Here is a 13,297-nt window from a genome sequence, read left to right on the forward strand (position 1 = left end):
TCTACTGTTATTTTCACCCTTACATATATCTTCTGTCCCATACCACCATTTTCCCCTCCCCCCCGAACCATTTCTTTTATACATCATCTGTCCAAAATTTCATTTCCTGTTGTGGAGTTAATTTTCCATCCTTCTTAAATCCTCTTTCAATAAATTTTCTCCCTACATCACCGAAATCATTTTGTTTCCATATCCCTCTTAACTTTTAATTTACATGTCAGCTTATCATTTATTGCCAATTTCCATACTTCCTTATACCACTCTGTGAAGTTTGCTTTTGGGGAAAAATGTTTAGGATTGGGCATCTTGTGTAAATTTCTGATTTCCAATTTGCAACGCATCCCTTTTTTTAGCTGTTTATTAGGGATAATAACATATGGTTATTGGGGTTTTTTTTTTTCAATCATCTTGCTTTCCATGATGGCCAACAACATACGCGCAGGACATCCACAGGGAGAATATAAAGGCAATAGCTGTCACTCATTGTCCTACTCCAGTACCTGGTATTCATAAGAGCCTTCGTTCCTGAAGGTAGCAAATCATCCCTGTGACACGTACTCATTGATATTTTTATCTTCCATGAATTTTTCAAATCTGTTTTTTGTGTTTTAGGCAGTTAATTCTAAAATCTGATCAACATATTTTTTTATAGGACAATATTTTCCATTCTTCAGTTTCAGATTATTATGATATTCCTGTTACATGTCAGGAAAAAATGTAAATTAACTATTCTGCGTTATGGTAACTATTCTTTATTTCAGGGGTGGATTCTTTGATCAATTGTTTCTCATTTGCTAATATTTCTCTTCCAATTATTTAATTTCATCTTCAAAGTAGAAATTAATACCTGCTTTTCCTATATCCTAATTATGATCATGTCCTTTTCTCACAGTATATAACTTATAGTATTTGTTGCTGAGAAGCTCATTGCAATGTATTGCTCAGTTTTGGAGAGAATTTAAATGTTTTTATCTTTATAACCTTACATTTTTGTCATAATATGACATCTGTCTAGAAACAAAGGACTAAGAAAATGCAGTTATTTCTGATGGGGAAAAGGTTGGGTTTACATGGTTGTTAGTTGTGTTCTCTGGGTTAGGTCAAATGTTTCTAAATATCTGATAGCATTGCCATTAAAATGGAGCACAGATTTTACACTTAAGAGAGCCGGACCCCATTGTAATAATATATAATAATAAAACTTCATTTGTATTCCGCCCTATCTCCCTGAGGCGACTTAGGGCGGATTCCAACATACAATGGCAAACATTCAATGCCTCCGTAAAACAAACAAATACTGACATAAAATCCCATAAAATTCCGCATATGAAAATAACATTAAAATCTGACATCAAATTAAAGCCTAACCAGTAAATTAAACCTAAACATCAATAAATTAAATTTCACGTAGTCAAACAAAATTATATAATAACATAAAATCTAAACAAACATCCACATTCATTTATACCAGCCAACTAGAGTTCACAAAACAGTGTGGGTTGGTTGTGTAGTTAAACGATGGTCAGTGGGCTGGTATGGACTAGAAGAGTCCAAACACGAAATAGTTCTCAACCAGGGGCTCGGTAGTGATCTCTCATGCTCTAATCCTCCTCTCCATATGCTAATGAGCATAAGTAGTCTTCAGTTGCTTTTTAAAGGAGAAGAGGGAGTTCCAGAGGTTAGGGGGGACGACCATAGAGAAGGCCCTCTCTCTCGTTCCCACCAGCCATACTTGAGATGGGAGTGGGACTGGGAGCAGGGCCTCCTCCGCTGATACATTGCTGATACATTCTTTTCTATTACAAAGGGATCTTGTAGTACTGAACCTTTGAGACTTTACTGGGGGAAAAGAAGCTGGTAGCTTAAATTTTTGTAGACTTAAATCTACTTCATCCATGCATCTGATGAAGTAGACTTAAGCCTGCAAAATCTTATGCTACCAACTTCCTTCTCTCAGTCTCAAAGGTGCTGCCAAATCACTTTCATACTGATTCAGACTAACATGGCTTTGTTTGAATTGTTTCTGATTGGTAGCTAAGCAGTCCACAGTAGCCCTTGAAAGACATAATAGGAAACTTCTCCTTAAGACACATACTGTGCTACTGTGAACTGTTTGTATTGGAAGTGCATAGATCACATCTGAAATAGAGGGCGAATAAAGCTACTTACCATGGAATAACGAAAACTGATCTGTTGGAGGCAAAATTAAAGCAGAAAGTCAGAAAGATATGCAGTGAAGGGCCTCCACTGTTACTAGGCAGGTACAGGATCTTCATTTATTTTTGGTGGCACAGGATCAGTTATGGAACAGTAGTTACTTGATAACCTAAACACTTAAAATAGTTGCCAGTTATTATATGGTGTTCACTACTCCTTGGTGCTTCAGGTAATTAACTCTGCAGTGGTTTGGGGAAGAAAATGCATGGTAAGTCGATCCATCAGCTAGAGCATATCTTTGTGAGGAAGCACAAAGTTTTTTTTTATAATGATATAAATATCTTTTTAAAAGACCAGTTACTAATTTCACTTACTGATATGGAATCTGTATGCATGCACCAATGTATTTTTTCTTTGAGTCTATAATAAATAGGCTAGTTTTCAGATATGAAATAAATTATAAAAATGTCTTTCAGCCAATGGTAACGACAACAAGAAATTCAAAGGTGAAGACAAAATGGATGGGGCTCCTTCTCGTGTTCTTCATATCAGAAAATTACCAGGGGAAGTGACAGAAACAGAAGTTATTGCTTTAGGCTTACCTTTTGGTAAGGTAACCAACATTCTCATGCTGAAAGGAAAGAACCAGGTACTTTCTAATTTTGTCTTATAATTTTAGTATAGAAAGCTCTACCTTCCACAGGTGGGGCCAGACCCCAGCACTGGAGTCAGGGATGTTTCATTCTTTCACAGCCTAGTGCACTAGCCAGGCTTGGAAAAGTACTTCAGGTGGCTAGGTGCCAGAAGTAAAGCAACTGTGTATGATCTTTATGTATAATCCTTCTGCATGTTGAAAAAAAAAATGAGATATTAAATTTCATCCTAAAATGACTGGTCATCTGTTTTATTTTTCCTGCACTCTTCTGATTCTGTCTTGTGATCTGTTGCAGAACATGGGTTTGGAGTTTTTACTATGGCACAATTCAGAAAACAATTTACTTCAACTGCCCATAATTTTCAGTACATAAGGGTTAAAAGTATATTCTAGTTCTCCCATTGTGCTAAATCTCAAAATTATAAATTCTAAACTTCCCCCCTCTACAAGATCTATTTCTGAATTGAGCATAAACTGTTCCTAATTAATTCAGTTGAGCTCAAAAAGAAATGCATAGTCCCATCACTGCCACTCCCAAGATTACTCAGCGTAGTGATGGGCTACCAGTAGAATATCAAATTTAAGATTAAACCCACTTGACACAAAGAAACATGGGAAATACTGTATTTGCTGATACATCTTGGTAGCGGTAGAGATTGTATACTCATACTACAGAATTACTGGAAACTACCCCTAAATGTTCATAATGTCAACATATGGCCTTCCACATTTTTACAACAATGTCCAGGTCTAAAGCATGAGCTGTCTTCCATTATTTCTCCCTTGAGCACAGTTTTAAATGAGGTCAGTGACATTGGGGAGAACTGTGACCAAAGCTAAATTGACTCTCTGATTGCGTCCAGTCTAAATTGAGCCCAGTGAAGCTCATGTAGAGCCTTGTCAAAGAGTCTAGTAACACTTGCCATATGAGGGCACCCATCTGAGAGATTGTATTTTTGAGAGGGTAAGAAAGAAACACATACTCTTTCCTGCTCTTAAAGAAATTTAATCAGAATGTGTAGCTCTTTCTACCTTCATTTTATATTTTCTAACTTTTTGTGGCTCTAATAAAATTTGTAACAGTCAGAAACAGGTGGTTCTTATGTGTAGGAAAGGCTCTCAGTGAAAGTAGATTCTTTATTTTCACCTTATGCTTTCTTATCTTTCCTGTGGCATTTAGTACTATTGATACTTTCATTCTTAGGTAGACCCTACCCTTTCCCAGGCATTACTCACCATGATGTCCTGAAACAGTAATTAAGGGGATACACAGCCCTTACCTCCCCCCTGTGGAAAAACCTTCCTCACGTGGAAAGTAATATGCAGAGTTTCCTATTTGTTTAAGCTTTTCATGCCAACAGATTCCTTCAATTTCCAGGAATCATGCTTACTTGGAGAGCCTATATGCAAATAGGAATTAGTCTCTTCACATGTATCACTTTCTGCATTTCAAAACTGCAGAAGAAGGTAGGGACAAAGCTAAGTACAGTAGAGTCTCACTTATCCAACACTCGCTTATCCAACGTTCTGGATTATCCAACGCATTTTTGTAGTCAATGTTTTCAATATATCGTGATATTTTGGTGCTAAATTCGTAAATACAGTAATTATGACATAGCATTACTGTGCATTGAACTATCTTTTCTGTCAAATTTGTTGTATAACACGATGTTTTGGTGCTTAATTTGTAAAATCATAAACCAATTTGATGTTTAATGGGCTTTTTCTTAATCTCTCCTTGTTATCCAACATATTCGCTTATCCAACGTTCTGCCGGCCCGTTTATGTTGGATAAGTGAGACTCTACTGTACTCCCTTGTTTCTATTTAGAAGAGAGCACGAGAAACAATATGTGAACAGAGCTATTGTCTTTCAAGGTTTATTTGCTAGAAGTTTGTTATGGAAGTTTGTTATAGTCAGCCTTCCATATCTATAGTTTCTATATCCATGGATTCACTAACCAAGTCTCCAAAATTTTCAGATTCTAAAAAGCAGTGCTTGACATGGCTACATGTTAAGCACTATACTAATGCATAGGCATAGCATACTGTAGCCATTTCACAGATTTTCAGATTTTCTCCAGCACTTGTTCTTTTTATGTAAAGGATCCTATTTTCCTATACTATTGTATATAATATTTCATTTGAGCAATATGCAATATTGCTCATAGGATATAGTATATCCTATACTATTGTATTTGAGCACCCACAGATTTTGATATCCATAGGGATCCTAAGACTCAAATACCAGTGGATTCTGAAGACCCACTATATTTGGTTTTCCAAAATACCTATTTTTGTATGTGAAAATGCTTTTTTTTCAAAATAAAGTTAGCTTTTTCAGTCTCTAAAACTCATACCCACATTTAGTATAACAGAGCAGAGTTATGCTGTATTGGCAAAGGTTCAAATTTAAAATGTTTGCAATATACCTTCACCCTTGCTCCCACTCAGCAAAGAATGAAAAGAATGTCCCACTGACTCCCATGATACTTATTCCCAAACAAGTGTATCTAGATTTATATTCATAGTTTTCCTTTACATAGAAGTCAGCTGAAATAATCCACTTTAATGTGCACATCTTGAGCTACAAAATTATGTTAAACCTTATATGTTTTAACTCTGCAGAACTTGAAATGATAGTTCAGAAACTTAATTCATTAAGATTTTAGTTAAGAGGATCCCAAAACAAATGAAAGAAATGCAGTTTTTAAAAAATCCTTGGAGAGCATTGCACAGGTTACTGTAGTTGACACTCTTGCCACCCAGTGGTACTATCAGTCCTTCAAATTGACTTTTGGAAATAGAATTGGTGGGATTTGTTGTCTAGTACTTCTTCATGCCTAACACCTAGCTCAAAATGCTTTTTTACTGATTCTATCTGTGTTCTGGCTTTACCCCCCACTACTGGCAGCATTGCTGGCATTTTCTCACATACCAAACAGGTTGGTGTGGCTTAGAGATGGTTGGTGTGGTTTAGAGATGGTTGGTGTGGTTTAGAGATGGTTGGTGTGGCTTAGAGAAGTTTAAGATGAAATTCAGAGCTTGGTTTACTTGGTTTAGCCCAGCTAGATTAAATCAATTGAAATAAATGTGACTTGATAAATCAATACTGAGGTATGTCCAACTGATAAGTAGGCGCACTCTAGTTTGAGCTAGAAATTGAATTTCGCTTGATGTTTATATTCCTATTAAAGGATACTGATCCTATGTAGTGCTGAAGTGCTCCCTGTCCTCTTACATTTCTAATTGCAATGAGGATTTTTGTTTGTGGAGAAAAATTGAAATGTGCCTGTCTCCACCAGGATTATAATATGGTGATAGCCTAGGAAAAGATGATCACTTGACCCTTTTGTATGAACACACTGGACATTGAACACTGCAGCTCTCCCCCACCTTGGGCAAACGAAGCTTTGTTGAGGGTTGTCTTCAGCTGTCTATTTGACCCCTGAATTAGGGTTTACTGGAAAAGTGAAAGAGGTTTATTCGCTCAACATTTTGATCATTTGTTTTTGCAAAGGAAAACATAATTTATGCCTATTATTTGGGAAAACATTTTTTGAATTTTGAGGAAATGTTTGGCTTTGCATAACTGTACTTATTTTTTGGCTAGATGTTGATAAGGAAATACAACTGCAGTTCATTTTAGCAATGCCTGCTCCTGTTACTACAAGAGAAAATGTTAGGCATGAGTTAAATCTCATGACTGGTCAGAATTGAGCCAAAGAAACGTGAAAATCTGCCAACCTTTCAAAGGATCTAATCCAAGAGACAAAGATGTAATATGCAGTACTACCCCACACCCCATGTTTCACTTCTTTCTTAAGTAACCTACACCTTAAAAGGGACTCATTGAGATAATATTGGGCATAGGGAGCTATACTGTTGTCTTACCTCTTCTCTCTACATGAGTGTTTTCTTCTCACATTCTTCCTAGGCCAAACCTTGATATGCTACCCCACAGTTTATCTCTTTCCACTTATTCTTTCAGTTTCTTTGCCTCACTCCTTTTTATCCTTCTCAGCTCTGCTTGCTTTATGCCATATTCCACAAGCTGTAAATCTTTGTCACAAAGCCTAAAACTTACCTAAACCAGATTGTTCGAAGTGGTGGCCCACGGACCATTAGTAGCCATTGATACTGGGCTCTGGTGAGTTTCCAGGAAAGAAAGAATTGTAGCCAATGGCTCAAGCATAACAACAACAACAACAATTCTTATATCCCGCCCCATCTCCCCGAAGGAACTTGGGGTGGCTTACATGGGGACCAAGGTCAGTAATGCAACAATAAAATACAACAACATAAGATACATTCAATTACAATGAATTAATACATAAAAACATATAAAAGCATAGTACTTCCATTTATGATCACATTGATCATATTTTCTTTTAAAGAAAAACCAAGGTCCTGAAAATAAGAGATACCTTTTATTTTCATTGTATCAACCTGGTATTAATATTGACCAGAATCTAAACAATATTCAGGAATCTGCAATTGCTTGCCCTCCCCTCTTCCCAGAACACAGGGCTGCCATGTGAATGTGTGTACAGTAGCCCCAGCTTTGGGAGATGGTTTGCAGTTTCAACAATAACTTGTACTCCCCCTCTCCCAATACACGAGGTTACTGTTTGAATATCCACACAGCAGCCCTGAGCTTGGGGGTGGGGTCGCTGTGTGGGTCAGCCACCAGGCACACATTTTCCTTGTTCCTTCTAGTGAGCCCCCAGCCGCCTGCTTTACAAACTTGAGAGCCCTCTGCATCTAACTCCTTCAAATGTGCACACAGCGGCCCCAGCATTGGGATACAGATTGTGGTGATAGCAAGGAGATTCCCTCCTCCTAAAGTATGCAGCTCCTGTATGAATGTGCACACAGCAGCCTCAGCTTTGAGAGATGGTTCATGGCAGCAGTGATTGTTCATCTTCCATTCAAAGCATGGGGCTTCTGAGTGATAGGCACCCGGTGGCCCTGGCAGTTTGTGGTGAGGGTCATCACAGGGGAAGCCCTGAAGTCTCAGAAGAGGGTGGTATCTGACTGCCAGGTGTGCACTCCTAATACACCATAGCCCATACAGATTGGAAATAGAAATTGAGCCAAGGCTTGGAGTGGTGGTTTAACTTTGTGTCTATATGACTATTTGTATGGGCTAAGGAATCTGAGCAAGCACAGCTTCCATCTTGGAACGTAGGAGAAAATCAGCTGCGGCAGGGCAACGGCAAACTCAGAAATAATCAAATCCACAAATGTGGTGAAATTAGCAGATATGAAGGGCTGACTGTACTTTATCCAACAGACTGGAAATTAAGAAGAACAAAGTGTTAGTGTTTTCCTATCTTCATGTCACAAAACTGTCCACATTTATTTTACTCAGTTTAAAGTTAGATTCATGTGTGTGCAGTAGTCTATGTTTTGGGGGATGTTCTGTATCTCATTGAGCATCTTGGGGATGCATCTCATTGAGCATCTTGGAGGTGTTTTTAGCAAGATGCCTGAAGAAAACTTCTGTTGATCTGTGCTTTTACATGCACATGGAAGGATGCAGTAAAAAGTTATGAAAGTTAACTTTTGGCTACAGGCAATAGGATCTTGCAGGCTGACACAAATGCCAGCTCTAATATCTCTTAAGCCTTTCCTGACAAGCAAACTACAAACTTCTGGATCTGATATCGGATCATGACTGTCAGCTGGGACAGATCTTTAATATTTTGTGGGAAAGTGGTATAAACCTTGTACAGGATTTTATGCAGTCCATTAAAATATCTTATGTACCACCTTGCTGAGTGTCTGTGAGGCATTTGCTTAATTGGTGGTTGGCAGCAACAACAAAACCTGGTGGTTTTTACAGAGTTTCTAATTCTCATCATCCTGGTTGAAACTGGAAAATCTAGAGATTTTCTGAGGAAGGGAAGAAGGTATAAAAACTCACATTCATTTTTCAGCCTACCATATCTTCTCTCGTGCAACAGAAATTTCAGAAATTGAATTAGTGAAGAAGTGTTCCCCTTTGTCTTGATTGAGTTTTCACAGCTTTTATATAGTCAAAGTAATCTGCTAATGGGCATAATATTTATTTAGCTTTTCTAGTAAATAAATCTGAGTGTTGCTGCCTGTTCATGTCTGAAATGCTGCTGCTTCTAGCTATGCTGGTGCTGGATCATCTCATTCATGGTTTTTGTGAATTAGACAGGTGTGTGCCATACTAATACTTCATGCATGTTTATATATGAGAGCCTATATAAGTAACATTTCTCTTTGGATTCTCCTTTATTCCTTTTTGTTGTTTCTTTAAGTTTTTGTTGTCATAACTCCATGAACAAAAGCAATCTGACAGCCTTTTAAATTCCTCATAAATTCTCTTTGTTCTTTCAACTGGACATACATGAAGAATGTATATGCCTATTTAAATAAATTGACAGTATTGCTCTGGCCAGTATCCCTTTTTAAATCACTATGGGCACTGTTAAGAATTGAAGCACATGCTTTTCTTATGCAGGTTTATAATGTGTGCAATTATTTAATTTGTTTAAGCACTACATTATTTTGTGACCTGGAACTGTGGCTTTAACATAAGAACACAGAAATAGAATTTGAATATATGCATTGTAATCACTACAATTTAAAAAAATATTTTATAGGCTTTTTTGGAGTTGGCAACAGAAGAAGCTGCAATCACTATGGTTAATTATTATTCTGCCGTGACACCTCATCTTCGTAACCAACCCATTTATATCCAGTACTCAAACCATAAAGAATTAAAGACTGATAATACACTGAATCAGGTAAAATATGTTTTCTTAAGATTATAGTTGTTAATTATTGCATTTATTCCTTGTGTCTTTAAGCAATGTGTAGCTGGCTTTGTTTTGTGTAACACTAAAGGAGAGTTGGGCTTTATTCTATAATTGCATGGTAGAGATCATATTTACAGCAAATATCTAACCATGTTTAACATTTCTTTGTTCTGAAAAAATAAAGGTACAGTATCAATAATCTTTTTGGGTCTTAGCTCAGATTTACCTACTGAAGAAACCTGTTACCACTTCAGACATGTAACAGAGGCCAGTATATTTAAATAAAGCAATTTAAATTACATTGTGCAAGTAATCTCATCTATTTGATCTACTATTCTAAAAATACAGTTTGTGAAAAATATATTCATGTTCACTCTGGGGAAATAACTAAAAAAAATAAGTATTTGATCTTGAAGATGTTTAGAGCCTATTCTTCCAGATCAAGACAGTACTCTTACTCAAACTGGGAAACTACGGCTCCTGCAGGTGCTAACTTTAAAAGTCTTTGAAAGCATTTGATCTTGCCATTTCCTATGAAGCATGTTAAAGCAGCATTGACCCATGATATGTCAGATGGTAAAACTTTCATGCTCATTTCTTGTGTTCTTTTCTTGATCATACTAACTGTGCTGTAACAAGCAATTTTAGGACTATTTATATTCTACTCTTCATTACGTCTTGGCAGGTGTCATATTTGAAATTGAATTGTTCAACCACCTTTTTCAGCCAGTTTACTGAAAGATATTAAGACTTGCTTGATACTGATTTTTCCCCCCATAGAGGTGGTTCAATTGATATGTGCTGGTTTTATTTTATTAACTGAAATCTGCATACAATAATGAAAATAATACACTTATTTTAAAAACACATAGTACCCTACCAACCACTTCTAAATTACACACTTCTAAAACCATACAAATGATAGATTACAAAAAAAGAAGAAGAAAGCAAGAATGGCAATGAATTTACAGTTTATTTCCAACTTTCGTGCAAATTTTATATATGATAATAAATCTTGCTTTCTGCATATTCGTATTACCTCACACTTCTAACTTTTAGATCTAAATTACTAATTCCCAAACCCTATGGTTAATACCTTTTCATCCCTTTCCTACAAAAAAAAATCAATTATGGGTTCCCAGATCTTCATAACCCCCCAGTGCCTTTTCTCTTATCAAGAGAAAATTTATTTATTCAAAATTTTTAATTATCCAACTGTCCTGGGTTGAAATTTCCATATTCTACCATTTCTTCATATACAACAATTTTGTTGTGATTACCATTTTTCCAGCACTTTTTGTGTTGTGTCTCTTTTGGTTCGTTCATCAGTCTCAGCAAAAGCAATGGATTTTAATCTTAAGTATTATCTGAATCAAGCAATACTAGTATTTATGTTTTCAATTTTCTTTTTGCTTTGTCACAAGTAAACCATATATGATAAAATGTTATGTATTGTTGATTACCTATTTATACAGTGTTTGGGGGGTCAAATACATTGTTTTATAAGATTTTTATAAAAGATCTCCTTAAGGTCATCATGCAGGGTAAATTTCAATCCCTTCAACCACATTTCCTCCATTATTTTTTCTGAATATTAGAACTCATTTTTGTCCATTTTATCATATGCTGTAATATTTACATCTTACCAATCAAATGTTCATCATATGTACAACTGCAATTAAAATTCCAGGTATTCTGATTAACATATATAAGCAGTCCCAAAATTACAAACATCTGATTTACGAATGGGGGTGAGACAACAGAAAGTGTGAGAAAAAACAAACACCGTTCAGAAGATTTCACCTCATTTTTGTGCCCCTGTGAGAAATGGATTTTGAAAAATTGGCTTGTTGTGGAAACAAGAATTGGAGAGAAAGCTCCAGTGGAGATACCTTTTCCCCTTGATAAGATTTCTCTCACTTCCTGCTGTCTCACCCCCATTTTGTAACAATTTGTAAGTTGAATGTTTGTAACTAAGGGGCTGCCTGTAGTTTACTCATTAGAGAAAACTATACACTTTTGATCTTTGACTATACATACTGATAGGTTGTCTCACAAATGTACTCCATTCAAAGTTGATTTTAGTAAGAAGAAGGTTGGAGTTTATTAGACACTTTTTATGTAATGCAGAAATCCACATCCTTTAGCTCAGAATGTATCCTCATGACACCTTTTCACACTTTTTTGTCCTCATTGATCTCCTCTGCCTTTAACAGTTGCAAAGAGGTGCAGATATTGAACACATATGAGTTTTACAAAATTCTGGATTCCACAAAGACTGGGAGCCTGTTTGAGGCATCTAAAATTACCAACTAATTTTAGATTACTCAGTTAAGATGTAAGCAAACAATAAACTAACCCTACAGGGCACCATCCTCCTTTTCCAGGCAAAATAGAAAATTGATGCCTACAGCTGAGCAGGAGGAATTCTCTTATTTTCTGCCTGTATGTGTACACATTCAAGCAGTTGGATTGTGCCTCAAAGTGTCGTTCTCTTGAGAAAGATCTCTTAATGTTGAAGTCTGTCAGGACCCAGGCTGCAGAGCACCAATAACTATGCGCAGAGGCCAGAATCTATCTAATATCTTTATTAAAGGAATATATAAAGTCAATAAAAACAAGTGAAGAATATAGTTCAGAAGTAGACCTTTCAGGAAAGGTCAAATATAGTCCAGGAAAACAATGTCCAATATGTGATATTAAAGTCCAAAGTTATAATCCACTTCACCGAAACACACACTATTTGACAAGCAATAGTGTGGGGAACTGTCCATAGTCTTTGAGGCTTAAGGTAAATCCGAAGGAAACTGGAAAACAAGGCTTGAATCAGAGAAGCAAGGTCCGTGGTTTAAAACGCAAGGCAAGGCAAGACTTGAAACTTGGCAAGATCAAACTTGAAACAAGGCAAACATGAATCAAAAACTGAGTCCATAGAAGTCCATGGTACAAGGCTGGGCTGGAAACTTGATCCGGGATCTGGGAACTGGAGTACGAAGTCTACACACGATTTCACTCCTCAAGCCGACGAATTGACTCCGCAAGGATTCCTTTGCGGGCAAACACCTATATAGGATCTTGTTTTCCCGCCAAGGAACACTTTCTCTGGGGAACTAGAAACGAAACCTATACTGTGTCCAGATGCATGACTCCTTAAAGTTTCCCAAGGGAAGCAGACTTAATCAGCTAATTGTCTGGCAGCTATCCTGGCGCTCCGGCGAGTCGCCTCTCGAGCGCCCCTATCTTGATTATAATAATCCCGGCGAGAAAATGGGGGAGATTTCTGCTCAAGGCTTGTTTGGCTGACTTCTTGTGGGCAAACATCTTGCAGGTGCAAGGGCTCCAATTCTGGCTGAAACGGTGGGAAACCCAAGTTTTCCTCTTCATCTGCCTCAATAGTACCAGGAACGGGACTACATGGCCCATGAGTCATCACAAAGTCCTCTTTTAGTTTCACAGATCCTAATGTGTGCTGACTACTAAGTTATTGTCACCTTGCCACTAGGTATAGAACTGCAGTCTACAGACAGAAAATTTAAAAATCAATAGATTGTCTTACTCCACATGTTGATTTTCCACCATTTTACAGTCCTGGAGCAATAGACTAGACAGACACACACTTTTATTGTAAATACTAATAATGGAAAATTAGGGTGATAGTAGGAACATGTTTCATTAAAATTGATTTAGAGATA

The 13,297-nt window shown here is 36.9% G+C and overlaps 1 protein-coding gene across 4 annotated transcripts in view; it reads left to right on the forward strand.

Moving 5' to 3' along the window:
* Window positions 1–13,297, forward strand: part of ptbp2 (polypyrimidine tract binding protein 2) — an 86,593-nt gene that overhangs the window by 41,861 nt on the left and 31,435 nt on the right. For all 4 annotated transcript variants that reach the window (XM_008109220.3, XM_062977976.1, XM_062977977.1 and 1 more), the window contains exons 4-5: window positions 2,634–2,806; window positions 9,450–9,593. In XM_008109220.3, coding sequence (XP_008107427.1) covers window positions 2,634–2,806; window positions 9,450–9,593 — 317 coding nt within the window. The remainder of the gene's footprint in view (window positions 1–2,633; window positions 2,807–9,449; window positions 9,594–13,297) is intronic.

Source organism: Anolis carolinensis, chromosome 4 (genome assembly GCF_035594765.1).
Source record: "Anolis carolinensis isolate JA03-04 chromosome 4, rAnoCar3.1.pri, whole genome shotgun sequence".
Classification (NCBI taxonomy): domain Eukaryota; kingdom Metazoa; phylum Chordata; class Lepidosauria; order Squamata; family Dactyloidae; genus Anolis; species Anolis carolinensis.